The sequence below is a fragment of the Triticum dicoccoides genome, chromosome 3B (genome assembly GCF_002162155.2).
Source record: "Triticum dicoccoides isolate Atlit2015 ecotype Zavitan chromosome 3B, WEW_v2.0, whole genome shotgun sequence".
NCBI classification, from domain to species: domain Eukaryota; kingdom Viridiplantae; phylum Streptophyta; class Magnoliopsida; order Poales; family Poaceae; genus Triticum; species Triticum dicoccoides.
Window position 1 is genome coordinate 17,958,998 of NC_041385.1, and position 27,866 is coordinate 17,986,863.

General features: G+C 45.4%; 1 protein-coding gene and 1 pseudogene across 1 annotated transcript; both read left to right on the top strand.

Moving 5' to 3' along the window:
* The first annotated feature begins 6,745 nt into the window (after positions 1-6,745).
* On the top strand, positions 6,746-11,415 carry LOC119280537 (O-acyltransferase WSD1-like). Its single transcript, XM_037561360.1, has 7 exons — positions 6,746-6,998; positions 7,310-7,927; positions 8,030-8,096; positions 8,183-8,256; positions 8,382-8,573; positions 8,707-8,844; positions 10,767-11,415. Exons 1-7 carry the CDS (start codon positions 6,747-6,749, stop codon positions 10,938-10,940), a joined length of 1,515 nt encoding a protein of 504 aa, XP_037417257.1. The 5' UTR covers position 6,746; the 3' UTR covers positions 10,941-11,415.
* Positions 11,416-17,867: 6,452 nt separating this feature from the next.
* Positions 17,868-27,633, top strand: LOC119274425 (annotated as a pseudogene).
* The last annotated feature ends 233 nt before the right edge of the window (positions 27,634-27,866 follow it).

Genomic DNA, 27,866 nt, shown 5'->3' on the forward strand with positions numbered 1-27,866 from the left:
CCATCTCCCACTCGAAAACTGGTGCCAATGGGTCTCTTCCTCGGTATACATGTCATTAAGTTCTACTAGGATATTCAACTTCCTAGTATAGGCTTCCCCACACAGGTCATTTTCTTCTTCCATTTTCTCCAGCTCCTGAAGCTCGAGTCTGATAAGATTTTTCCTAATCTTATTCCGACCAAAAATGTTTGATCCCCATCCTTTGAAGAATTTCTTAATTCTTTTCGACTTGATATTTAACACATCAATAGGATCACTAGTGTAAACAGGCTGCGCCCAAATTGCAGCTACTAGAGGAAGAAACTCAGGATTGTTCAACCAAGCGTTATCAAATTTAAAACATCTACTACCAGGGGTTCTAGGAGAAGCCACCCCCCCATCCAGGAGTAAGGGATTATGGTCAGAGATCTCCTTGACTAATTTTTTAACAGAAACAAGAGGATAAAGGTCATCCCAGTCTGAGGACATTAAAACTCTATCCAGCTTTTCCAAAGTAGGGTGCTCCTGTTTGTTTGACCAAGTGTAACAGCCTCCTGACATATGAATCTCTCTCAGCCCCAGCAGGTGTATAACTGAGTTAAAGACATCAGAGAAATGAGACAAAGGAGTTTTTTTGTTCTTCTCTCCACTGTGACGAAGGATGTTAAAATCTCCACCAACTATATAAGGAACAGAGGTTTTGTGGCACATAGATGACATCTCTGCTATAAACTCCGGTTTGTTCTCATCCTGAGCTGCCCCATAAACTACCAGCAGGGCCCAACTGCAACTTTTGCTCTTATCAAAGAGATTAACTTGCAAAATGTACCTCCCATGCTTCACTTCTATGATGTCAAACTTATCCCTATTGACCCCACAAAGGATGCCCCCAGATTTCCCCCTAGAAGGATTCCATTCCCACATAAATCTTTGGTGTGGATCCAATTTTCTAAAAAAAGGAGTATAACTACTCTTCATAGTTTCTTGTAACCCAATGAAGTCCACCTCATTGGCATTAATCAAATCAGTGAGACAGGTAGACATGCCCTTCTTACCTGCCCCCTACAATTCCAAAAAAGGCCAATCATTTATAACGATCAAGTTTATCTCTCACCCTGGTAGGTCTGCCATAATTCTTAGCAGCCCTACCCTCCCCCTCCTTCTTCTGACTTCTAGTCATGGGTCTACCAGGGTCTTTATGGGGCGAAATGACCACTGTTCGTCTTCGCTGTTTTCTTTTCTTTTTTTGTTTGGATTGGACAAGAATGAAAGGTTCCTCCTCATCTTTATCTTCTTCCCAAGTTAAGGATAGTGGAACACTGTTGCCCAACCCATCATTAATAACAATCTTGGGGGGATCTCTTTCATTTTTCTTGTCTAGGAGTAAATTCCTAGATATTTCTAGCTCACGGATAACATCAACAGTATCAAAGTTGTCATCAGGAATTTGTACTCCCATAAGGGAAGCACGCACGACAATTTCAGTATTAGATAACACAGAGAATTGATTTTTTGTGTTGAGCATATTTTTACCTTCAAGGTCACGCTTCTTCATTCTATTAGTAGCCCTGTCCTCCATCTTTTCCAGCTTCTCAAACTGCCTTCGTGAAGTCAATTCTTCAGACATCACCATGTCCCTGAGAGGAGACCCAGCGGGCGATTCAACAGTGTAGGCATTGCAATTCCCTCCCCCCTCTGTTGAACCTTCTTCAAGAGGGACTATATGAGGCAGAGAGGGCCAGCTCACATAATCTAACTAGGGAGGATACACAGGCCCATGAGAATTTTCATAATGAGGCAAAAACATGGGAGAAGGAGGAACAGGGGTTTGGATAATTTCCCAAGCACCTTTTTTGGCAGGCGGCATACCCCCATCCTCACAACTCATCTCATCACCAATGTTCCCAGCAGCCGTGTTGTTGACTGGGGAATCGTAATATGACACATTTCTTTTATCATGCTCTCTGGCCATAGATTCAATAAGCAGCTCAGTATGATTCCCTTCGTCACTGTCCTCCTCTTCCTCATTCTCAGACACAACAGCTAATCTCTGATAATTCTTATCATAATTCTGCGATGACTGATTCCCCACCATAGATGCATCAGTATCCCCTTGTTCCATAGAGGAAGCTGGGCATGAGTCCACCCTAGCTCTTTTTGGGACTGATGGGGATGCACCACTGTCAACAGCAATGGAGGTTTGATTTTTCTCTCCCCCAACAGATACCACCTTCTCAACCTCATAGAAAAAATCATAGAATTGTTCACCTAACATCCCTTCAGTGGAAGGAGGAATTTTCTTAACCTCTCTGCATCCAAGTAATATCCTGGCATACTCAGGTTTGTGTAATGTTGCCTCATCCACTTCCAAAGTAATACCAACCAGCCCCCCAGCATATGCAACATGCTCCGGGCATCTTTTTTCCGGTGGAACATTTCAAACACGAACCCATGCTTTTTCCATACTCCCTTTAGCCCCCACAGATGCAGACCATGGAGTAATGCACACAATGATAGAACCATCCTTCAAAGGAAGACGTTTACCATAGCAACATGCTCTTTCTACTTCACTGGCATTCGGGAACCGCATGACAAATTGAGTTGGACTAATGGAACGAGCAGTACAGCGCCATTTTTTCTTGCCAGGTTTATGAGCAAAAATGCAGTTGAATTCATGTTCTATCTCTTTCACAGTAGCAGCCCCCTCTATGACCGTGATAACTACATTATTAGTTTTCTCAGAACTTTGTTTAGCAGCACACAAATCAGAAATATAGAAGAAGCCCTGGCCGGGTGATTGAAACCCGCACAGCATAGGAACACACTCCCACGGCCTGAGTGATTGGCACAACTGAGCCATATGACCAAGCTTGTTGCATTTCTCGCAACGAATAGTAGGGCAACGTGGAGTGAAATGACCTGAGTTGTTGCAGTTGAGGCATCGCTCCTCGGAGCTCTTGGTGGCCGGAGTTGTGGTCGAATCAGCAGCAGGGGGAGGATTCGCATCCTTGGGGGCCGCCATCTTCTGAGTCTCCCACTCCTTGGCCCCTCCTCCCATCGCCCGCGCCGCCGCCTCCCACTTGTCGCCAACCCCGCCGCCCACGGATCTGGAACTCCCGGCCGCGGCCGAAGATAGATCTGGCCGCTGCCACACCATGTTGCGCGTCTTGTTGGGTGGCGGTGGTCGACGTCCACCCCCGAACCCACCACGGCCAGCGAAGTCGCGCTGCCCTCCAAATCGCCCCCCGCCTTGATCCCCCATCGCCTTGGACGGATCGAGACGGATCTTCGAGCCCTCTGCGACTTGCGCAAAGGAGCGGTCGTCGCCGCCGACCTTGCCACGCCACCAGCCGAAGGAATCACGCGGCGGAGGTGGGGAAGAGGAGGAATCCCTAGATCTCTCCCACAGGTGCCCGAAGAGATAGGCGAGATGCGAGTCGGATCTGGTAGGAGTGGTGGTAGGTGGGGAATTGGGTGTGCCCGCGCCCCTCGGTGTCCATTAAGTACCTCGACGCCATTGCTGGGCCCCGCATGGCGGTGGGGCGGCCATGGATCTGATCCGGCAGCTCTCCCCGCGCCAGATGTCGCGCATCCAGCCGCTGCATGCCGCTCCTCCGTGCGCTGTGTACCAGGCCCCGCATGCAACGGGGGCGCGCACGGCGACTGAATGCGCTGTCCAACCCTAGCCACATGACACGGAAACGAGATCGCCTGATCGAACTCGATGCGTTCGCCCTCGCGCATGTACCGCGCATCCACCATCACGCCTCGCTTGTCAAGCAGCACCATCCGGAGCGCGCCATGGCGAAGGAGGATCTCGCCGTCGTTGGCGGTGAGCGTGCGCGCCGTGATGAAGTCAGGACGAACATGGCGCGCCATCGCGTGTCCATCGCGTGTCCAACAGTTTGGCCGGCATGAAGCCGCCTGCCGGCCAGCACCGCTCGTGGCATAATGCGTGAATTTCTGTTAGTCGATGTGTTTAAGTTTGTAGTGCTAGCTAGCTAGCTATGTGGTCGTCGCCTTCCTCCATCATTCGTGGGTCAGTGATTTACTTTTGTACTCCCTCCATCCCATAATGTAAGACACTTTTTGACAGTACACTAGTGTAAATAAACATCTTACATTATGGGGTAGATCGCAGTCGTCGGACTACAAGCGCTCCCGAGTTCCAGAAAGATTTTGCCGCCGAGTCAAAGGCCCAGAGGCGGCATCGAGCTATGTTGATGGCGTGTCACTGGTGGATACGGGAGGAAGAAGACTTCAGCACACCCAAATATTTGAATGTAATGTTATATTTATGTATGGGTGTGTTTGTAAGGATCTGTGATACTAATTTTTCAGACAACAAGGATCTGTGATACTATTTGTGATGTTAGCTGCTGAATAATAGAAGTAGCATCTATCAGGTGTAAAGGTGTGTTGGCAGCATACAAGACTTGTGAATAAAATTTGCAGTATGAATCACGCAATGAACAACTCAGCTTTAGCAAACACGAGAGTTCTCATGCAATCTAGCAAATACGTTTACATTACCATTTTCAGTACAAGATATATTGTGAGTTCGAGCCTAGGCAGCGAGCGCATATTCTGTTCGGTTGCTCTCTCTCCCAAGTTTCTGAACCTGAATTAACCTTGCACGTGAGATGGGATGTGATTCGGTGATATTCGCCTCCGATTGCCTCTCTTTGGTGCAGAGAATCAATTCCCATGTTCGCGATCGTTCACTCGTTGGTGCTATGGTCTCCGAGATCAAAGATGGCATGTCGAATATTCTTTTTTCTCGGGTCAAGTCTATTCATCGGCAGTCCAATGTTTTGACTTCTACTTTCCCTGTTTCCATCTAGCTCAGATCACCAAGCTTGGGACCCCTACCCGAGGTCTGCCGGTAGCACCGACACCTGGACAGTGGCAAGGTCGACTTCTGATTCAATCCTGGCCTGCAATGGCATGAGTGGTTCTTTTTTAGGTTTTTTTTTCTTTAGGGAGTCTTTGAGTTTGTCTTGGCTTAGCGAGACAGCGACACTGTCCACATCTAGGAATAATGTTCTCACCGCTCTTTTCCCGGCCCGTTGGTGTGTTTACCACTAGCGAAGGGCGTGTTGAGTCATGTCTCCGGCGGGTCTTTTGAGATCCGGTTGGTTTAGGTTATCGGTGAATTCGTCTGGATTTGGTCGGTGTTCGTGGTATTCGGAGTTTCTATAGGCCCTTATTGGTGTTTTCTCCTCTGGGTCAGTGATTTACTTTTGTACTCCCTGCATCCCATAATGTAAGACACTTTTTGATAGTACACTAGTGTAAATAAACATCTTACATTATGGGGTGAAGGGAGTAGATCGCAGTCGTCGGACTACAAGCGCTCCCGAGTTCTAGAAAGATTTTGCCGCCGAGTCGGAGGCCCAGAGGCGGCATCGAGCTATGTTGATGGCGTGTCACCGGTGGATACGGGAGGAAGAAGACTTCAGCACACTCAAATATTTGAATGTAATGTTATATTTATGTATGGGTATGTTTGTAAGGATCTGTGATACTATTTTTTCAGACAACAAGGATCTGTGATACTATTTGTGATCTATCAGGTGTAAAGGTGTGTTGGCAGCATACAAGACTTGTGAACAAAATTTGCAGTATGAATCACGCAATGAACAAGTCAGCTTTAGCAAACACGAGAGTTCTCATTCAATCTAGCAAATGCGTTTACATTATCATTTTCAGTACAAGATATATTGTGAGTTCTAGCCTAGGCAGCCAATGCATATTCTGCTCCGTTGCTCTCTCTCCCAAGTTTCTGAAAAAACAAAGCCAGAGAAAAGACATTCCCTTTTTCTGAATTTTGCATTCCAAACAACATGAACTGCTGCTGCAATCAACAAGAGGAGCTCATCACTTCATCTAAACAATAGCTACGTTGACGTGCTCATCTATTGAACGACGGGGTTGTGGTCGCGGCCGTCGTCGTCGTCGGGAAGTGGTGGTCGCGCCTTCATTCAGAGTTTGGTGGTCGCCCATACTGTCGCCCATCAAGATGAATCACTGTGCCAGGCTGCTGATGTGACGGCCATGGACATGGATCCCAGTCCGAGGCTGCAGTTACGACGGCCATCCACACGGCATGCTATCGGCCCCGTCGTAGTAACCACTAACCACCTGTGTAGATTCGCATCCGGTCGTGGATGGCAATGGGATTGGAGGGACCAAGAGGCCGTGGCCGCCGGTGGGAAGAGAGAGGATTTGGGAGTAATCGGCTGGGAACTTTCTTGGAATAATTGCACATTTTGTAGCAGTGAATTCATATATGGATGTATGAGTTAGTCTTTAATTAATCCTTTTGTAGCTCACATAATAAAATATTTTCTAACGAAATTGTATAGACGAGACATAACCACATGTAGAAAAGAACATTTTTCAGAATATGTTGCTACTTCTGAATATATATTTTTTGATTTTTTTTTCAAAATTCCGGACTCGCTCGCCTAATCTGTATTTAGGTCCGTGTGAGACTAGGCCAACTCCATGTGAATGTGCTGCTTCGCCCATGATGAAAACTTATCAATCATCATTAAGTAGGTACAGAGTACATGGCATATGTGGTAAGCCGTCTTAGAAAGAATTTAATGTTGGTACAGTAATACAGGTTGCAGGTAAGGTATGACGAGCAATTAACAACCAAGTAAAGCCATTCATGGAACTCGCGCTCCTTCCATCCCTATATATATCGCACATACGGAGACGGGAGCCAATGCAATTTACAACCAAGTATATAGCCAATCATGGAAGCAACAATAGTGAACGTAGCCACTCCGCCAAGCCGTCTGCTCTCTGTCCGTGTGTCGCCAGAGACGGAATCTGCTGACAATTCCACGGCGGAGGACCCCATGAGCCCTACCGGAAGAGTCTTCGAGGAGATGGGCGTCTATATCGTCGTCGTGATGGGGCTTTGCACGCCGGTGAACCTGCCCGTCTTCCGCGCAGGCATCGAAACAGAACTGGTTACCCGGTTCCCGCGCTTCCGCAGCATTCAAGTAATTTTAAGAACTTCGTTTGTTTCATTTTTATACATGTGCCTGATATCATATAGGCCAGAGTACGTTTGGTTGGAATTTTGTTTTGTTTATTTTTGAATTGTTTAAACCAACTTGGTTGGAGTTGACACCTAATGGCATCTCCAATAGTTTGTGGGTTGACTTGTATAAAAAAATTCAGATATCCATATTATATACCAACAATATTACATACTATGCGGCGATGTCATTGATATGGTTGTATGTTTTATTCTTCCCATTTTGACCTCGACCTCAAATGTCCAATACTTTATTAACACGTGGATGCCCAGGTGACGGATGGGTCCAAGGATGGAAAGCCGCGCTGGGTGCAAACGGTGGTAAATGTGGACGACCACATCATCATCCCGAGGCTAGATCTTGCCGCCGTGGACTCTAACCCAGAAAAGGCCATGGAGGATTACGTGGCGTCTCTATCCCTGCTCCCGATGGACAGGCGCCGTCCTCTCTGGGAGTTCCACTTTCTTGACTTCCCGACTTCGGAGGCGGCCTCCACGACGGTGCTCCGCCTGCACCACTCCATCGGCGACGGCATGTCGATCATGACTCTCCTCATGGCGTCGTCGCGCAGCACGGCCGACCCGGCGAGAATGCCAGCCATGCCGCCGCCATCCAAACGCACCGGCGCCATCTATCAGCGGTGTCCACAGCCTCCGCGGCTTTTGTCAGGCGATTATCTTGCGTGGCTTTGGTCGTACTTTGTGCTAGCATGGCACACGCTGGTGGACATGGTGTTGCTTGCTGCGACCGTATTGTTCTTGAGAGATCCAAGCACGATGTTCACGCTTGTGCCAAACCCAGATGGCGGCCAGCCTCGCCGCTGCAAGCGCTTGGTGCACCAGAGCCTTAGGGTCGACGATGTCAAGCTCATCAAGACTGTCATGAACTGCGTAACTAAACCCATTTAAACTTTCTAATGATCAACTAAATACTGCTGAAAACAGACTTCTTGATTTGACTCAATGACACTTTTGTCTTTTTCGTTTTTGCAGACTATGAATGACGTGCTAGTTGGTGTGACTTCAGCAGCTCTTTCACGGTACTACTTCAGGAAATCCTGTAAGTGACATGCCTGACAATGACTATGAATGTGTACTCTGTGGACATGTAATCTAGGCATATTGCTTTCTTGTCTTCGATATTAGGTGACATCAACAATAAGAGAATCTGCTTGCGATCAATCCTCCCTGTCAACACAAGGCCAGTCTCCAGCCGACAAGTAAGAACTTTCCTTTAACAAATATGAAAGAAATATAAATTAAATGACACACAAACATTATAACATGCCCTTTTTTTTGTAGAAATAAAAATTAATTTAGTTTTTTTCTTTGCAACTATGAACAGACATATGTTACCAAGGTAGAGACCGGGAATCGAATTAGCAACATCATCTGTCCATTTTATATAGCCTTGCACAATGATCCCCTTGAGTATGTTCGCACCGCAAAAAGGTCTATGCATAGGAAAAAGAGCTCTTTAGAGGTGATGTTCACACAAATGACTGTTGATTTCTTGGTGAAATACTTTGGTGCAAAGGTATATATATTTTCTGCTCTTTTTTTTTACTTTATATGTCCTCTCCAGGATTGCATTGCACAAATGCTAAATAAGAGCATTGTGTCTATTTATTCATGTTTATAATTATGTTGTAACTTGTCAATGAACGCAGGCAGGAGCTTTCATCTTCCGCTGCTTTGTCACACGTACAACCGCAATCTTATCAAATGTCGTAGGACCAGCTGAGCATATAACGTTATTTGGGCACCCAATTGCCTTCATGGCAATTAGCGTCTACGGTTTACCACAAGTAAGTCACCTACGTTCTTAAATCCAAGACAAATATCATTTGGTTTTGAAAAAGTTCATCACAGGCCACTACATAATCCATGGTATAAAGATGTGTCGCTCCCATTTAGTAACTTCTGACCAATATACTTCTTTGCCATAAATCTCCACACACACACACACACACACACACACACACACACACACACACACACACACACACACACACACACTACTGAGCTAAATCTAGTATATTTTTATTTTTGGAACAAGTCATTGTTTTTGGAGTGAGGCAGTTTGGCTCCAAGCACCATAGTGCTCGATATTAAAAAAAATAGATTTATATGTTAATTTTTGTATGGATACATACAGATGTTATCTATTTATCCATAAAATTTCATTAAATAATAATTTAATTTGTGGGTCACACAAAAGAATAAAATGTGGCTAAAATGAAAGAAAATGTAAATCCATATTGATCCTTGTATTTGTATTTTATGTGTACCCCACGTACGGAAGGATATATTGATGAAAATCCATACCCTCGTACTACACAGCTATAGGTGCATGTACAATTTTTTTGAATTTTTTGTGGTATGAAAAGAATGTTTTCGTTTGTTTCAAAAAAGTTGTACAGTCCAGGCTCCATTTTGACTTTTTGTTGTTTTTGTCTCTACTGTTGCTTTCGTTTTCTGCAGACAAGTCAGTGTTGTTGCCAAAGTTAATTGGTTGTGTTTGCTTGTTGGCGTATGCGGCCCTCAAACTCTCAATGCCTCCCCGGTGTTTATAGCATCCATGTAATGAGTGCACACAAGTGTGTTTATTGTAAGGTCTAGTTCTTTTGGCCGATTCTCCTAGAATCGTTAGAATCGGACTGCCCCCCAGCTTCTCCTAGAATCTTGAACCCATTGTTTTTACAATCCTAGCTAGTTAAACCGGTAGGATTGTCAAACGGGTCAACTATTGAACCTTCACTAAGAAAAAAGAAGACATAGTAAGCCCCAACTCTGTGCATACTTTCTATGTTTTCTTAGAACTATCATCAGGGGACGGAGAGGCTTCCCACATAATTTGTATTTCAAAATATAATTTTACAAAGTCACATTGTCTGTGAGGAGAGGTAATCATGACATATTCCGACGTGAACATTATATCCCGGGATTTAAAGCCTTTGTGACCAAACCATCTGGTAGCTACGTTAAGATTTATGTTGCAAATCCCTTCCGAAGATCGAGCATCCTAGCTAGATCATGGACAAGGAGGTGGATAAAGAACAAAAACATATCATTGAACTGAGTTCAGGAAAAAGTCGTTGAACTGTTTGAAGATGGGACGGATACTAATTGCTCTACAGAAATGGTAACAACCCGCAACGGAGATCTAAGAGATTCAAGCTCATAGGCAGCAGCCAGTTAGTCTATTGTGAGCCAAGTTTGATCCCTTCTTGTAAAACCTGCGAAACCAGGGGAATTTTGGGTGGAGGTGTTGAGTCAAAAGTGTTGGTAATGCAGAGTAAACCTTACCTTTATTTTGAGAGAGAGAGAGAGAGAGAGAGAGAGAGAGAGAGAGAGAGAGAGAGAGAGAGAGAGAGAGAGAGAGAGAGATGCATCAGATCCGAACTGATGTTCGATACATTCCCAGGGAGCTTAACAGGGAAGCGCATGCCAATGCAGCCAATGCATACTTTGTAGTTTGTAATAGCAAATCTCATGCAGCTGATCACTGTCCTATGCTTCATAAGCTAGGAAATCTCGATTTGGAACACTGTAAAATCTCATATGTAACTTGTGCTTGAATCAATTAAAAACAAAATTCATGCAAAAGTATGAATGGCCCTGTACTCTATGAAAAGATAAGTGGTAGTGTTAAAGAATTTGAAAATCGACTCTCTAAATTAGTAAATCTAATGCATTACGTATTTAATTGTCTGAATTTCCTGTGCAGGCTCTCACCATGCACTACCTAAATTATGGCAGCACTATCAAGGTCATTCTAGCAGTTGACGACGAACAATTTCCAGATTGTCATCAACTTTTAAATGACTTTGCCGAGTCCATCAAGCTTGTTAGGGATGCGGCTAGCCTCAAGACATTAACAACATCGATCCAGAATGACTGAATAACAAATAATTGGATAGATATACCATGTCAAGGTCACATACATATGTGATTAATAAAAGCAAATGCATCTCTATTCACATGTAATATTATTTTTTTGAGACGTATTCACATGTAATATGTGTGCACTATTGATTCTATGAGCATTTGTTCTTGTACTTTAATGTGTTGTTTATGTCGATCACTATAAGATTTGCATTCAATTCGTTATAACATTTGGCTTGCCATGCATAGATGTTAAAAAACTGGACCACCACATGCACACACTAAGGCTCGCAAGAGGGGCGGCCCCTCCTTCTGGTAGTTGGCGCGGAAGCCGTGGAAGAAGTTCGGGCCGGTGACAGGTCGTCGCCAGCGCTTGCACACTGCAAAAGTGCAGAAGATGGAGGACGGCTGCGGCAGGAGACAACGGAGGATCTCTTAGAGCATATCTTCGTTGTCCATCGGAGAGGCAGGAACCTCCAGTGAGGTGGCGTGGTAGCAGCAATGACGGATCATCGCAGCTCGCTCCTCGCTCGAATGGGTTTGAGGATGGATGCGTCGTGGGTAGTCTATCTTCCTCGACTGTGGCATGGATTACTGAATGGAGCCGCGTCATTGCGGCTCCATCTTCAATGCAGGGCCGACAAGACCTAGCTATTATCTAGAGGAAGAAGGAACACAGGACACGACCGGAGGGAGGGGTCTATTTCTTTTTTTTTAGGGTTGTTCCTTCTTTGTTCTAGGTGCTCCTATTTAGCACGTGACACTTGCGAACGAGCCAGCACGCACCCATCGCCTCCCGCATGGCCTATTGGGCCGACCCAGGAGGGGGCAGGATGCCCCTGCTTTTTTATTTCTTTTTTGCTTTCTTGTTTAATAAGGGTTAAAAAATATCCAAATTTCAAAAACAAAGTGAATTTTGGAAAATGTTTCAGAAATCATAAAATGTTCGTGGGTTCAAAAACTGTTCGCACTTAGAAAAAAAGTTAGTGAATTTGAAACAAAAATTCGCAAATTCAATAGATGTTCAAGATTTTTTGGAAAAAAGTTCAAAAATTTCAAAAATGATCGTGAAGTACAAAACTTTATTGATTAAAAAAATGTCCGTCAAACAAAGAAAGTTCATCGATTAAAAAAATGTTTGTCGATACAAAAAATGTTCGTCAATTCAAAAAAATGCGTATGGAATCGAAAAAATGTTCGCGAATTAAAATAATGTCCGCTGATTCAAAAAAATCTTCATTAGTTCAAATAATCTTCACTGATTCTATGTTGATGAATTCAACAATGTTCACCGATTAAAAAAATGTTTGCCAATTCAAAAGAATGTTCAAGATTTCAAAAACTAATGTTCACAGAACTTAATAAAATGTTCATGACTTTTGAAAATGTTCACGGTTTCCTAAAAATATTCTTAAATTGAAAAAATGTTAGCGATCGCATTTTATTTTTGCTATTATGAAAAGGATGTTCACAAAAATGAAAAGGAAAAATATAAGAAGAAAGAAAAAACAAAATAAAATGTAAAAAACGAACTTGAAAATAAAAAGGAAAAACGAGAATTTGCAAGAAATGGAAAAATAAGAATAAAAAGGGAAAAACAAGAAATATTGGGAAAAGGCCAATATTGTGGACAGGCGCGCTGGGGGTGAAATTCGCTGGATCACTAGACAGCGAGCAACCTAGGCGCTGAATAGGAACGTCCCTTTCTTCTGTGCTGCTTGAGGAGGGTTGGTTTGCTCGTGGCATTAATTGGGCCCTGACCGCCTGAGGAAGTAAAGTGGTAGTGGGCCCCCGTACATTGTTGCTTGGTCCTGTGTCTGCTGCTACGAAGTTTCAGTTTCGTCAGACTATGGCCTTCTTGCTGCCATTTAGTGGAAGAATGTTGTTTGGCGAGGCGGTGCTGAATTTTGAACAGCAAAACTGAAGGTTATCTGGAGTGCAGATGGACAAGGAGAACCACTGAAGAACCCCTTATCTCTAGTCCTCTCTGCTATAGTTGAAACGAACCCAGTTGAATCTGCAAGGAAGTCAACAACAACAACAAAATCAGTATTACTTCCCTGCTTTTGCGGAGCTAGGAGCATTCTGAAACATGCTTTTGTTTGAGCTACAAGCCTACAAAACACTAGCTAGTAACAGATTTGTGCTACACAAATAAATCTGAACAAAGGAGTAAACCTGAGTTCCTCACTACGTCTGCCAGGACCATAAAGCCCTCTACAAACCACATGAAAACAGGCGGATGTAGCTCATCGATCCAGGCTTGAATTCCAGCAAACCAGCAACACATTCAAACATTTAGAAGTGTATTCTCCAATCATGCCAATATATATACACCACTTCACGAGCGTATGTTGGGAACCAGATCTCAGAGTATGACAGAGAGCAAAGCATATGCTTCTAGTATAAAAAATGCATATATTTTAGGTCCGTTTATTGTGGGTTAGATCAGGCAGTAGTACTGATCAACATCCCATATCTCATTCTTTAGTTGACCACCTCCTAGTATATACTACACTGATAATAGATAGCAGATTTCTTCAGGTCGTCAGAACAGAATCAGATTCAACAAAGCCTACCAAAGTTGAAGCCTCCGGGTCGCTCACCACAAATACGTAGCAAGATTACAGAAAATTACAGCCAAACAATGCAACCTCCTGGCACATGTCTTCTTGCAATTACAAGTACGAGTGTAGACATGCCGCCGTCCAGACCCGCATCTTCAGCAGAAAACAGCTGCTGCGAGAATGACGACTCCTCTGGCTCATATGAACCACAACAAAGTACTCCCACTGAACCTTATTCCCAGGGTAAGAAAGCCACGCCTGTTCCATTCAAACTTCTACATCACTAATTCCAGTCATGTTAACAACGATATCACTTCTTTACCGACATCGACACCGTGCTGATGAGGGTTCGTTCTAGTCGAAGGGGTGCGCATTTGATTGGATCTAACTCTCTGCCATGCAACGATCTATAATTTGTAAAAAGAAATGTAAAAATCTAGAACAACTTCCTGGCATTCCCAAGAGCTGCCAAGCACATGCTACATATATAACCAGAGCTGACGAGTGATGCCTTTCTTTTCAAACCAAAGCTGAGCAGACACAAACATACAAATACTTGTGGCAGATACTCTCCTGGCTGAAGAGAAGAGCTGCCAAGCACACGCATTGGAAAAGGCAAGACAGGATGAGATCCGACTTGAAATAATACTAGAATAATTAAGCTAAAATTCATGGATTACCTAATCAAAACATCTTGCTACATTACATACATGGCTAGGCTAAGGCACGACAAATTTTTGCAGATAATAACATATAAACACCACTGACCACGAGGGTTTGCGACGCGATAAACTCGGTGACAACTAACAACTGCAGCAGCCCTTTCTTTACTTGGGGAAAACAAAAGCGTCAAGTTGTTAGTAACCTGATGCAGATACCGAGAAAACCTAGTAGTAGCACCTAGGAGTATGTAACAGCGTATGAACACGTGCGTACAAACTCATGATCAACTCACCAACATAAAGTACAGCTATATCATATCTCCTCAAAAAAGGAAGTCATTTCATATTGCTGGCTACATATGACAACAAAATAAATTCTTCAGCCTTTCCACACATATTTCTTAGGTGATGGAGTTAAATGAGGTGACTGATGTTTGTAATAGCAAAATGGGCTAGTAATATATTGCTTTCAACTTATGGATCAAGAAACAGCAAAACCAAGGGAGAACTCTGGGCATACAACATGTGAATCATCTGCATATCGTTTATGATCTAACATGAGTCCTTTTTTTTACTTAGCCTCACCACCATTTTAATTGTTATTAGCATATGCGGATCCCTATAGCCAAATGGACAATATTTTCAGGGTGCATGCTACCTACATTGACCGCCATACATATTATCCAAAGACAAGATCAAACAGTACAAATCTCACAAACTATATTTAGAAGATCTTACCAGTTGAAATGTTTCAGCATATTAGCACATCAAACCAGGCAGTCACCCTAACATTTCAGCTCCATTAGTTCCACTGGTAATGGTTGTGACTAGAAGCAAAAGAACTCCGGCAATTAAAAACAGTTTCACAATAAAGACAAATGGATAAGAGAAGGCAACATGAGAGAGTTACAAAGATGAGCTGACAAATATTACTTGAGCAAAATAATTCACTTATATAACTTATTTCTACAGATGCCATATTAGTCACTCTTGATAGTAGCAATAGATAAAACAAAACAACATATGTTAAAAAATGCAAGGAATATTCATACAAACAGTATACTTAGCTACCTCATAATGGAGAATCTAGCTTGTAAGAAAAGAAAACATGGCCTATAAATTTTCTCATGTGAACTCCTTACTCGTAATGTCAACCAGAGAAAATTATGCCAAAACAACAACTCTAGGAACAAAAGTGTTATTGGGTATTCTGCTTTAACTAAAAGGATCCCAAGAGAAGAAATGCAATTTATTTCTATGTGCTATATGAATGAACAAATGAGAAAATCTAAATTATTTCAAAAAGTATGAATTCAACAGAATTTTTTTATGGAGTGAAATGAAAAGAAGATCTTAACAAATAATAGTAATAATAATAGGTAAAGAATATAACTAGCCTGGGCACTCAAACTTGTCAGCTAAGTTAATCATTCGACCTTTGATTTTGCTATCTTGCAATAGAAAAGACAAGCACATTGAAACGTAACACATAATGAAGTAACACGACGATAAACTCGTCCATCTAGCAAAGGTGCAATTACTAAATAAATTCTATCATAGGAAATGGCTTACTAAGTGCAAGTTGTATGTGGACGTTTCAGAATTACAATAACTGTATGTGAGAAAACATGTACAGAACATAATTAGATTGGGTTACTCCTAAGATATAAAGACCAAAGATGAGCAATTAATTACCTAGTGGTTGTGAACTCTGTGAAAGTATAGCAGTAATATTTAGAACTGTTCCATGAAGTTTCCTGGCTTGCATTGACTTGGGCTGAACCATATATATACCGTCGTGCCTAGCTAAAAAGATTACATCCTTATCCTGATCATACCCCACCACTTTGAGCCATTCATTCCTTGTCACAGTATGAGGAGTGATCTTAAGAAGTTTACGCAACGAAACGGTCTTCCCTTTCAACCATATAGCAACACCCCGACAATCGAGCTTCCTCTGCCACAGTTGAAGCTTAAGTTGAGACACGCGGCAAGACCAACAACACCATCCTCTGCGTCAATGATATGAAAGTGTTTGGAATCATATATATCCGTACCGCGAGGCCCCTTGATCACGGTAAGTTTCTGCGTGCCCAAATCAAACTCAAGTATGGCCTCGCCCGTATGCATAGCCGACCAGTAAAGGGCATTACCTACAAGGGTGATAGGACAAGGAGCAAAAAGAGTATGAATTAAAGCCCCTGTTGAGATGGAACTGCCCCATGTGTTAGTCTCCGAGGAGTAAACTCGGGCGGTGAGTAGTCGATAATCCGGTGTGTAGTACATGGACACGAAGACGAGCTTGGTGTGGAGTGGCAGGCACCATGCACATGGTTCTGGTCACTGGCAGAGCACAACACTGACGCATTGACGTAGCCTTTGTTGAAATCGGGCAGAATAGACACGCGGTGCTTGTTGTTGGTGATAGGATCACACGCAATGAGTTCTTCGAGCACCCAGTCATGGAGGAGGACGCGGCCATGGCGGCAATCGAGCATCTCGGAGTTGCTATAACTAAATAGTTCATCCCACTAGTTCTATTATCTTAACATGCACACATGACACTCATCAAAGGCCAACCACAACATGCGTGGTAATTTTTATCATTATTAGTTGATCCCCACTAATTCTATTTATTTCAACATACACAAATGTCAGCTCATCAAAGGCCCATCCAACATGCATGAGAAAAAAAATCAATATATTATACCACCTATGTTTCATACATATCTAAATGGTTCATCTTTTATGTTAACATGTACACATCCACATCATGAAAGGCCCACGAGACTTATTATTCATTATTAGTTAATCCTCACTAATTCTATTATTTCAACTTCTATTACTTTAACAAGCACATGTAAGTCGTGCACATATAATCAAGGACTGATGCACATGTAAGTCAAGCACATGTAATCAAGGAGTTATGGTGAATGAGACATGGGACAGCATATGATAGCTAGCCCAATCAACAAGGCCTCGAGCTGCTTCCAGGCAGCTGCCAACCACCGTCAGCTTCAGCAATCAGCATGCCGCCAACCCAAAGGTACTTCTTGCAAGGCGATATTCACTGTACACCACTGCTGCTGACTCAAGATTCCGGATCTAAAGTGTTGCCACAAAGCATACGGCAGATCGGTAATGAACAAAGATGTGCAATCTGGGATTAAATACTCAGTCTACCACTGTGTTATATGGTCTAATTATATTAGAAGTCTAGAAGTATGTTATTTTTTCTTTTCGAAATGGACACAGAAGAGTTGCCTCATTCCGTAACTAAAGACATTAACAAGCAGGAAAAAAAAGGCTCTAAGATACACAAGGGAAAAAATGTCTACTCTCCAAAGATGATATTTTGTCAAAAAGCATGTTTTGTACGACGACACTTACACAAGATCTGATCGCATTTTCTATTGTGTTTACCTATTTCCTACAGCCAAAATCATCAAACCATGCATTATAAAGATGTAATTCCTGTTTTTATTCTTGAAGACGAACATATATAATTTTGAAAGGGACTAACAAGCAGACAAGTCGACAAGAATGTTAGGCTGTTTTATGCTGGCCGTTGAATGATTCAACAGACAGATCATGTCCCTGTCTGCCATCCCCTACCACTCTTCCACTCTGTCAGCTGTCAGTTTGTCACAGCCACAGGAGCCCTATCTCAAGTTTGCAATTGTGAGGCCGGTTCGAGTTAACGGGTGCACAGAAATCATAACACAAATGGCAGTGGTGAGTACCTCTTCGGCTTCCTCCTGCCTCTCCTCCTCCCCGTTGCCACCGTGTGGCCAGCCGCTATTCCGGTTGGAAGTGGCGTGAAGCTCGATCAGGTCGAGAAGGTGCCCTCCATTCGTGTGAACCTCAGTCAGGGCGAGAAGGTGCCCATTTGTGCCATGATCAATCAAACAATATCGCCTACAGCTGAAAGTCCACTGCCTGCACCCCCGGCTAAGGTAACACCTACGACCCCCACCCCCGGCCATCCGCTGACCTTGAAATTTTCTCTATACTCAAGATACATCGTCACATGATTCATGTCAAACTTGGCATCTTTCAAGGTCCGTTTGATATATTTAAGCCATTAAATGTGTTCCCAGTCACTTAAAAATATAACTCGAATTTGAAGCGCATGAAAAAGTCCGCAATGATTTGAAAAATACCATTTGTTTTCTTGAGTCTATATGTCGGCCTTATCCAAGAAAACTAGGGCAATTCGAAACAAACGGGGGCAAGACTCGACCACGAACATGGATTTTATTGGTTCAATAATTTTAAAATGCAAAAGAATGTCTGGAAAACATAAAACAAGCATGGTGTCATCATATGATCCCTAGAAGCTATAATAAACAATATAGAAAAATAACCATTTGGTGTCGAAAAATAATGGCAAAAACTAATATACCAAATATTTCTCTGAAGGCCTTGCCAAGAGTCTGTATAAAAACACTCGTCAAAGACGGAAAGCACAATCCATATGATTTCCTCTTATTGGCCAAGACATTAATTGATGGATTGATGACGTGGCAAGCCCAATCACCGCACATCTTCATCTCCTTTCTCTGCGCATATGCACGTCTCCACCTCCCCGCACGTCTCATCTCTATCTTTGGCTCTTTGCATCATCTACAGCTGGACCTAACTAATCCAACCCTCTAAACGTCTACCGACGCGATCAGGCGCTTCTACGGACAGTGATCGGTCACCCCTCAATACTCACTTTCACAATCGAGTATCGCTTTCACAAATCATCAAATCCATACAATCATATGCAAAGTAAACTAAAGTCAGGTAAAATATATTTTGATCCCACACGTAGCGTCCGGCTATTTCATCATACATCCCATTAGATTACCAAAAATTGGCATGCTCTACATCACATATATGCCATCGAACCATCAAATATTGGCATGTTCTACATACTAAAGCTATGGCAAAAGTTCAGCAACAGCTGCCCTTACCCTTGCCGTCTTTGTCTCGGAAGTAGCAGTCGAAGATGCAAAATGGATCGAGTCGGGTCTGCTCATCGCCGGAGTGGTTCGACCTGTCACTGGCTTCCACCTTCTTCGCTTGGGGGGCAGTCTGACCATGACATGGACGGCCCAATTTTTCTTTGTTGCGAGGGCACGCGCCGTCCTCCTTTGTCACTTCGCGACGATACTGGCACGGAGTGGTTCCTCGTCCAGGGCGGCGCGCGACTCCTCCTCCCGCGTCCTCTGCCTCGAGGGCTATCGTTGCTTCATGCGCCCTCTGCCTCTCACGGCAGGCACGCCACACGTCTGCAGGGGAAGGGCCGTGACGCATGCCGGTGTTGGCCTCTGTCTCGGAGCCCGACACTGTAGGGACCATGCGCAACAGAAGGTATTATGATGTCACCTCGGAGTTGCGCTGCAAACCGGTGGTCGCCGGTCTGGCAAGGCAGCGGTCATGCGCAAGTGCTATTTGGGCGGACGCAATGGATTCCTGTCGGATCGACTCCGACCGTGATCGGTCGCACTCCACTCGAGAGCGGCAGAGAGCCATACGGAGGGCCATCTCCTCCTCATCTCTACTTGGGACGCGGTCCCAGTCGATGGATCGGGAGATCTCAGAGTCGAATCAGCCGCCCGCCATGCCGGAGAAGGTCGTTGAAAAGGTGGTTGGGGGCGAAGTGGAGTGGAGTGGCTAGAGTTTTGTCCTAGATGCGGACAGGGACAAATATATGTGGGGTCATGGTGGGCCAGCGTTGGCCGGATCCAACGTGAGGGGTGCACCCAGGGGCATCAGAGCCTCCCCATATCTGCCCTAGATATGGATTGGATATGAGGGGTGCCGGTCAGCCCGGACATATAATGTAGTCCATCCGAATATGAGAGGTTGGGTCACAACTTTTTGACCACTCACTGACCGAGCTGTCCACCTGGACGTATAGGGGTATAGGGTGCGTTTTAGGTGGTCTAGTTCGCTCCCCTGATTTCCTTCCCCAAATCTCTTCCTCGATCTCACCCTGCCACCAACAACCATAGGCTGCCGCCCTGTAGCCCATCCTGGATCCGCACTACGCCCAGGCATACATGAACGATGGGTACAACCGGAGCTCTAGCGGCTACCAGCCACTGGCACAGTGTGGACGGCAGCGTGCTGCACGCGTGCAACAGGCATGGTGGGGGCTTGCGCAGCCTGCGATACAGCGATGTGCAACCTGTGGACGGCCATGGCTACTTCTTCACATGGTGGAGATCGAGCCAGACTACGGACACAGCCATCTTCTCCCTAAAAATATTGGTGGCGACGGAGAAAGTCGTTGGCTCGTCGTTGGTGAAGCTCCTCGGGTGGTCCATGAGGCGGAGGGGACGTTTGCTGCGCGTGCGCGCTCCAGGGCGTCACATTTTTTGTCGTGGTTTATTCGGTATTTAAAATTATTTTAGGACATGTACAACGGTGCTGTTTTAAGAGTGTCACGTAGAATAAATGATAAGGTGGAGGAGAAAGAACTCTTAAGAAAAGGCTTGTCTTCTCTTTTACTTAAAAAAAACAAGAGATGGTCTCTTAGCACAATATGTTTCACTATGTTTTTAAAAATGTCTAATTATTGAAGATAAATCTAAGAGATGACCCATTATAGTCGAAAAAACCGCCTTGGCAGTTTACCGAAAAAGGCTTTCGCCCCGTTTTATATATAAAGCAAAGATCAGCAACAACCTGGTACAACGCACGCCACCAAAACACACGCACACACCCAAGGCAGGATATATAGGCGCTGAGCGCAGCAACATCACCCCTAGCACTACAAGAGCCACCGAGGATCTCAACCGTGAACACGCCACCGCGAAGAGAAGAAGCTACATACGACGCATCGTGGGCTCCAAGGCGGTGCCTTCAGGAAGGTTATGACACCGAAGCGCCGCCACCGCCCGACCCAAGGATCAGAGTTTCCCCCGGAGCAACACAACGGGCAAAGAGAGCCGCGGCAACGCATTCAAGAAGGGAACGAGCTTCGCCGCCGCCGGTCTGTCCGAAGATAGAGCAGGTTTTCACCCCGGCCGATATTCACCGCCACCAAACACCACACCCTGGCTACCACGCCGCCTACACGGCCATGGCCACCAGGCAGCACCAAGCCACGGGTTTGCCCAGGAGCACCACGACACCACCACCAGGGTCGCCGCCCCGGCATCCAGGACCTTGACGCCACCTCACCCGCCATCCACCGCTACCTCAACCAAAGAGACGAGTGAAAAGGAACCGCCTTTTGCACCCCTGAGCTGTCCCCAACGTTGACACCCAATAGGTCGGCCAAAACTGGCTACCATCGACCCGTCCTGCCGCCGGGCGCGAGACGAGCTCGGTCCTGCCGCCGGGCGCGAGACAAGTCAGGTCTTGCTGCCGGGCGCGAGATCAGTTTGGTCCAGCTGTGGGGCGCGAGATGAGACCGGTCCAGTTGCCGGGCGCGGGACGAGCTCTGACCTATAGTCGGGCGCGAGACGGCGATGGACGCCGTTGGGAGAGGGCCAACCCTCCGATCAAGGTAGCGCTCGAACGACGGGGAGAGGAATCGAAGGTCAACAAGGACGCTCACCGACAGGCAGACGCCGAAGAGGTCCAGCCGCCGCCGTGAAACGACCCAGACCACCGCCATGGGCCACCACCACGCCGTGGCAGCCCACATCCATGTTGGGACCCCGAGGGGCAGTGCCGAGCCAGCGCCACCACCCTCGCCGCCAACGGCCGCCGCACGCAAGGTCGGCCGAAGCCCACACCGCCGCCAACGCCACCACCAGCACGAACCACCACCACCACCACCACGGCGCCGCCGCCACCACCAACCACGGCAGGGCGGCCGCCCGCGGGCCGCTGACCCCGTCCCGCGCTGCCAGCCGGGATCCCAGCGCCAGATCTGGCCAGCACGCATCCACCCGCCGCCGACCACCACAGCGCGCAGCCGCTCGAGACTGCCCGCACGCAGTCCTCCACGCCACCGCCACGACATTCAGCGCCGCCGCCTGCCGCCGCCGCGCCCCGCACAGCGCCGTGCCCTGGCCGAGCCAGATCGACCCGCGTCGACCTCACCAGGCGAGGAGGAGAAGGCTCCCCGCCGCCGCCCACGCTAGGCAGGCTTCGCCCGCCGGCGCGCCCGGGCGACATCGAGGGAAGAGGAGGAGGAGAGGGGGCGAGGGCCGGCGGCGGTGAGAAGCCTCCTCTTGCAGGCCCAGTCCCCACGCCAAGTACTTCCGACGACAGAGATATGACCAACGACGAACGACGATGAACTAACGAAGTTTGCTGACAGTCTTGGTTTCTGCCCCAAGTGGCCGAAGCAATACAAAGCTAGCGCTATACGGTGAGACGCGCACGTACAACACCTTATAGCTTGCGCCCTCGATCGATTATCCAAGCACGTACACAAAACCCTTTGCTTTGGGCTGGAACTCACATACGCACCGGACGCTAGATCGATTGATAGCCAAAAGGCTCGTCTCGAGCCTTGTCTTTCTTTATTGCTTTTTACAATGTGTTAGATTACAAGGGCCAGGTACATGTATATCTACTAGTCTAGACTAGCTAGCTACATGACCAGGTCGGTCAGGAAAACTAATCCTAGTTGGACTAGGAATCCTACAAGACCACGTACACCTGCCGTGTACTATTTGTCCCGCGGGAGCGCCAGAGGAGGGTTAGGTTCCGGTAGCCTTTGTTTACTGCCGTCACTGTTCCACCGCCTTGGCAGTTAACAAGGCCTCCAGCAGCTACCAACCGTTCAGCATGCCCACAACCCAAAGGTATTTGTTGCAAAGTGATGTTCACTCTACATCACTGCTAACTCAAGATTCCGGATCTAAGTGTTGCCACAAACCATGCGGCAGATAGGTAATGAACAAAGATGTGCAATCCGGGCAAAACTACCAAGTCTACCACTATGTTATATGGCATAACTATATTAGAAGTCTAGAAGTAAGCTTTTTTTTTCGAAATGGACACAAAACTCATTTCGTAACTAAAGAGTTGAGATACATTAACAAGGAACAGTATACATATCTATTAATACACTATGCTATCTAATGTTTAAGGCCTCATAGTCAATTGAGCTCTTCAATCTGAACTTGGTTCGCCTGATTTTGACAGGGCAAACAATTTCTCAAGGAGCTCCCTCATTCAATGCTTTTAATTCACCATGCTTCTTTTTTTTCGAAAAGGAGGATGACCCCTGGCCTCTGCATCTGGGAGATTCATACGGCCATTTTATTGATTATTCTTGAGGACCTTACAAAGTATAACAACAATATGCCTGAATTCGCCATCATGGCAGCATCTGCCACTACTCCTATCCAAATGATGAAGGGGTGCAAGCTGGGCCACATACCCATACCTCTCACCTAAGCCTAACATCAAAAGCCCGGGGCCCCGACCGAGCCATCTGCCGGGTCCGGGGCTCAAACCGGTTTGACGCACTCACATGCGTCGTCGCCGCCATCTTCCACTGGTCCATCTTCAGAGCAGATTGAGGTGACAACCTTGGCAGGTCCTCCGCCATCGATGCCACCACGACGCCAAACGATGACCTCCACCTACGCGAGCCTTGGCAGGTCCTCCACCATTGACGCCACCATGACGCCAGCCGACGACCTCCACCTACGCGAGTCCATCTCCAAGCAACGGACGTAAATCCATGCTAGGAAAGGGCCGCAACACCGCCGTCGCCCACCAACCACAAGAGCCACCCAACCCCAAGGTTCCCAAAGCGGCGCCTTCAAGAAGGAAACGGCGCCGTGAGCACCGCCGCCGTCCAACAGAGTTAGGGCTTTCGCCCGGGAGACCTAGGGGAAGGTGAAGTGAGGAGATCAGTCCATACCGACGCCTCCAAGGAGGGAAACGGCGCCCTCAGGCGTCACCGTCTGCGCAATCGGTCATGGTCGGCCAGGAATTTACACCGAACTAGATCTTCACCACCAGCAACACCTCCTGTACAGAATTGATGACCAAGAGGAAGCGCGAACTGACCAGGCTGGCCCGCACGCCGAACAGGGGAGGGAGGGAGGCGCCAGATCAGGCACACCGACTGCCGCAGAAGCCGCCACCGGCCGCCAACGACCACTGGATCCCTCCGCCCCCGCGCGCGAGACACCGGATCCACTACCCGCACGACTGTTAGCCGACCGTGCCTTCCTAATGGAGTCGCCGCTCCAGATCCGGGGTTCCCCCACAGGAGCAGGGCAACCGAGGCCCCGCCGCAACCATCCTTGCTGCCCCGGGCTTGCCCGGCGGATGCCTCAGGCGGCAACGAGGGAGGGAGGAAGGGAGGGGGTCTGGAGGAGGGGTGGCTAGGGTTGGGAGGAGGAGGCGTCTAGGTATTGTTCTGTTAGGTAGCTTAAAAGAGTTTGAAATAAGCACTATCCACCATGCTTCCTAATATTGGAGTTTATCCATTCGATTGAGGCGTTTAATTTTGGATTTGGTTCACGATTTTGATCGGGTCAATGATTTTTCAAATCAAGCCTATAAAGACATCAATCCCTCGCACTCTCACCATCTAGAAAAAAGAAGTGCCAACATGTGATACTGCAGCATCAATATAGTACATGCAACCACCGACGCAGAAAATATCCACAAATAAGTATGGGTTGATTACTAAATAACACATAATCACACCATGAAATGCCCACCAAAATTCTGTATTATAGAAAAAACGACACTCCATCATATCCCATTTGTCAAACCAAATACTCCCTCAATCCCAAAATATAAGGTGCATTAGTTTTTTAAAATGTCAAATTTCTTCAAGTTTGACAAATTTCAGAGCCAAAAATACCAACATTCACAATACTAAATAAATTAAATATAAAAATATATTTTATGATGAATCTAATGATACCGATTTGATATCATGGATAGTGATATATTTCTCACCAAATTTGGTCAAACTTAAAGAGATTTTATTTTTCAAACAAGTAACAGTCGGCAGCAACTGGCCTATAAAAACATATCAATCCCACGAACACTCCACCTAAAAAAAAGAAGTGGCAACGTGTGATATTGTAGCACCAATACGGTACATGCAGCCACTGACGCAGAAAATGTCCGCACATACGTATGGATTGATTAGCGCATAAAACATAATCAAACCGTGAAAGGCCCACCAAATATCGCCTTATAAATAAAAAACACACTCCATCAAATCACCACTAACTAACCAAATACTCCTTAGTTCTAAAATATAAATTGTATTAGTCTTTTAAAAAGTCAAATGTCCTTAAGTTTGACCAAGTTCAGAGCCAAAAATATGAACATCCATAATACTAAATAAACAAATATCAAGATCTATTTCTTGATGAATGTAATGATCCGATTTGATATCACGGATAGTGATATATTTCTTAAAAAATTGGTCAAAGGTAAAGAGATTTGACTTCTCAAAAACCAATACACATTATATTTTGAAATAGAGGGAAGTAAAAAATTAGTACGAAAACCCAACAACACCAACGGCGCTGCCAACCTTTCTAGTTCACAGGCTCTGAGAAACACAGGGAAAAAATGTCTACTCCCCCAGGATGATACTTTGCCAAAAAGCATGCTTTATATGATAAGTTGATTACACATATGCTAGATCTGATCGCATTTTTGTGTCGTGTTTGCATATTTCTTACAGTCAAAATCGTCAAACAATGCATTATACGGTTGCAATTTATTTTTTCTTTCTTGAAAACGTACAGAAATATTACCTACGTTCAGAAATACTTTACGTGTTTTGAGTTTAATGTGACTATAGAGCATACTGGGCTGTTTCATGCTGACCTTTGAATGATTCAACACACAGATCCTGTCCCTATCTACTATTTCAGCAGCCCTATCACAAGTTTGCAATTGAGACTCTGATTCAAGTTAACGGGTGCAACCAGAAATCGTAACAAAGGAAGAAATGGCTGTGGTGAGTGCCTCTTTGGCTCTCCGCCTCCTGCCTCTCCTCCTCCCTGTCACCACCACCGTGGACAGTACATCCTTGGACTCCATTGTCATTGGCAGGAGCAATGCTACCAGGATCAATCAAACAATATCGCCTACAGCGGAAAGGCCCATGTTTGCACCCCCTGCCAAGGTAACACCTCCGCCCCCAAGTGCTCAGCCTGCACCCCCACCGAAGTTAACACCTATGACCCCAAGTGATCTGCCTGCACCTATTGGGTCAACAAGCATGGAAGTGAAATCCTCCTCTGTAAGAAGAGTTGTTGCAATTTTAGCTCCTGTAGGGTGCTTCATCTTGCTTACCATCTTGTTCCTCATCACCTGCTTTATAAGTAAACGAAGAACACAGTGGCATCATGAGATGGAGGAGGAGGAAGAGTTTGGGGAGCTAAAAGGAACACCAATGAGGTTCACATTTCAACAGCTAAATGCAGCAACCGAGCAATTCGCAGACAAGCTCGGGGAAGGAGGATTTGGGTCTGTTTTCAAGGGTCAATTTGGTGATGAAAGGATTGCAGTAAAACGTTTGGATCGAGCGGGTCAGGGCACAAGGGAATTTTCTGCAGAGGTTGAGACAATTGGCAGCATTCATCATATTAATCTTGTGAGATTGATTGGCTTTTGTGCAGAGAAATCACATAGGCTCTTGGTGTATGAGTACATGCCAAAAGGATCCTTGGACAGATGGATCTATTGTCGACATGACAATGATTCACCTCCTCTACATTGGAGCACACGGTGCAAGATTATCACTAACATAGCTAAGGGTCTCGCTTATCTTCATGAGGAGTGCATGAAAAAGATTGCCCATTTGGATGTCAAACCACAAAACATCCTCTTAGATGATGACTTCAATGCTAAACTTTCTGATTTTGGACTATGCAAGCTCATTGACAGGGATATGAGTCAAGTGTTTACCAGAATGAGAGGCACACCTGGATATTTAGCTCCTGAATGGTTGACATCACAGATCACGGAAAAGGTCGATGTCTATAGCTTTGGTGTTGTGGTCATGGAAGTCATCAGCGGAAGAAAGAACCTCGACAATTCTCGATCCGAAGAGAGCATCCATCTCATCACCCAATTGAGGAAAAGGTGAAGACTAATCGGTTGGTAGAATTGATTGACAATAAGAGTAACGATATGCTAGCACATAAGCAGGATGTAATTGGGATGATGAACCTCGCAATGTGGTGTTTGCAGATTGACTACAAAAGAAGGCCTAAAATGTCTGAGGTAGTCAAGGTCTTGAAAGGTGCCATGAATGCAGAGAGCAACATTGATCATAACTTCGTTGCAACAAGTCAAGTGTATTTCGGCGCTGCTGGAAATGTGGGCTTATCGGTTCCATCTCTAGCTTCACATGTATCAGGTCCTAGGTGAAATGAGAAAATCTTGACAAGATAGACAATTAGATTACGAGCAAGACATGGGATATTCTTATGTAAAGCAAATGACAAATCTATTGTATCTTCTCAAATTACTATAATCTGAAGCCCCTTGTCTTGAGTTAATTTTACCTGCAAAGTATTTCAATGTTGCAAACCTTCTTGTTCTACAGTAGTTGGACTGAATTTATTCATTAGAATGTTCAATTTGTTCATTTAATGCAAGCCTGTTTTCAGATCGACTAATGCAGGTAGTTTTTCTAGTCATTGGAGTTAAAATTAACAGCATGTTCCAAAATGCTCCTACGCTCCAACAAAGCAGAGAAATCGACAGAATCAATGATATTTGGAAGTACCGACCTGTCAAAAATTATGATTGCTTTTA

What these genes read in the sequence shown, in the direction of transcription:
- LOC119280537 (XM_037561360.1), top strand. Translation starts at nt 6,747, where the DNA reads ATGGAAGCAACAATAGTGAACGTAGCCACTCCGCCAAGCCGTCTGCTC. An exon ending in GTACTACTTCAGGAAATCCT is followed by an intron (nt 8,097 to 8,182) that starts GTAAGTGACATG and finishes CTTCGATATTAG; the next exon opens with GTGACATCAACAATAAGAGA. An exon ending in GCGTCTACGGTTTACCACAA is followed by an intron (nt 8,845 to 10,766) that starts GTAAGTCACCTA and finishes TTTCCTGTGCAG; the next exon opens with GCTCTCACCATGCACTACCT.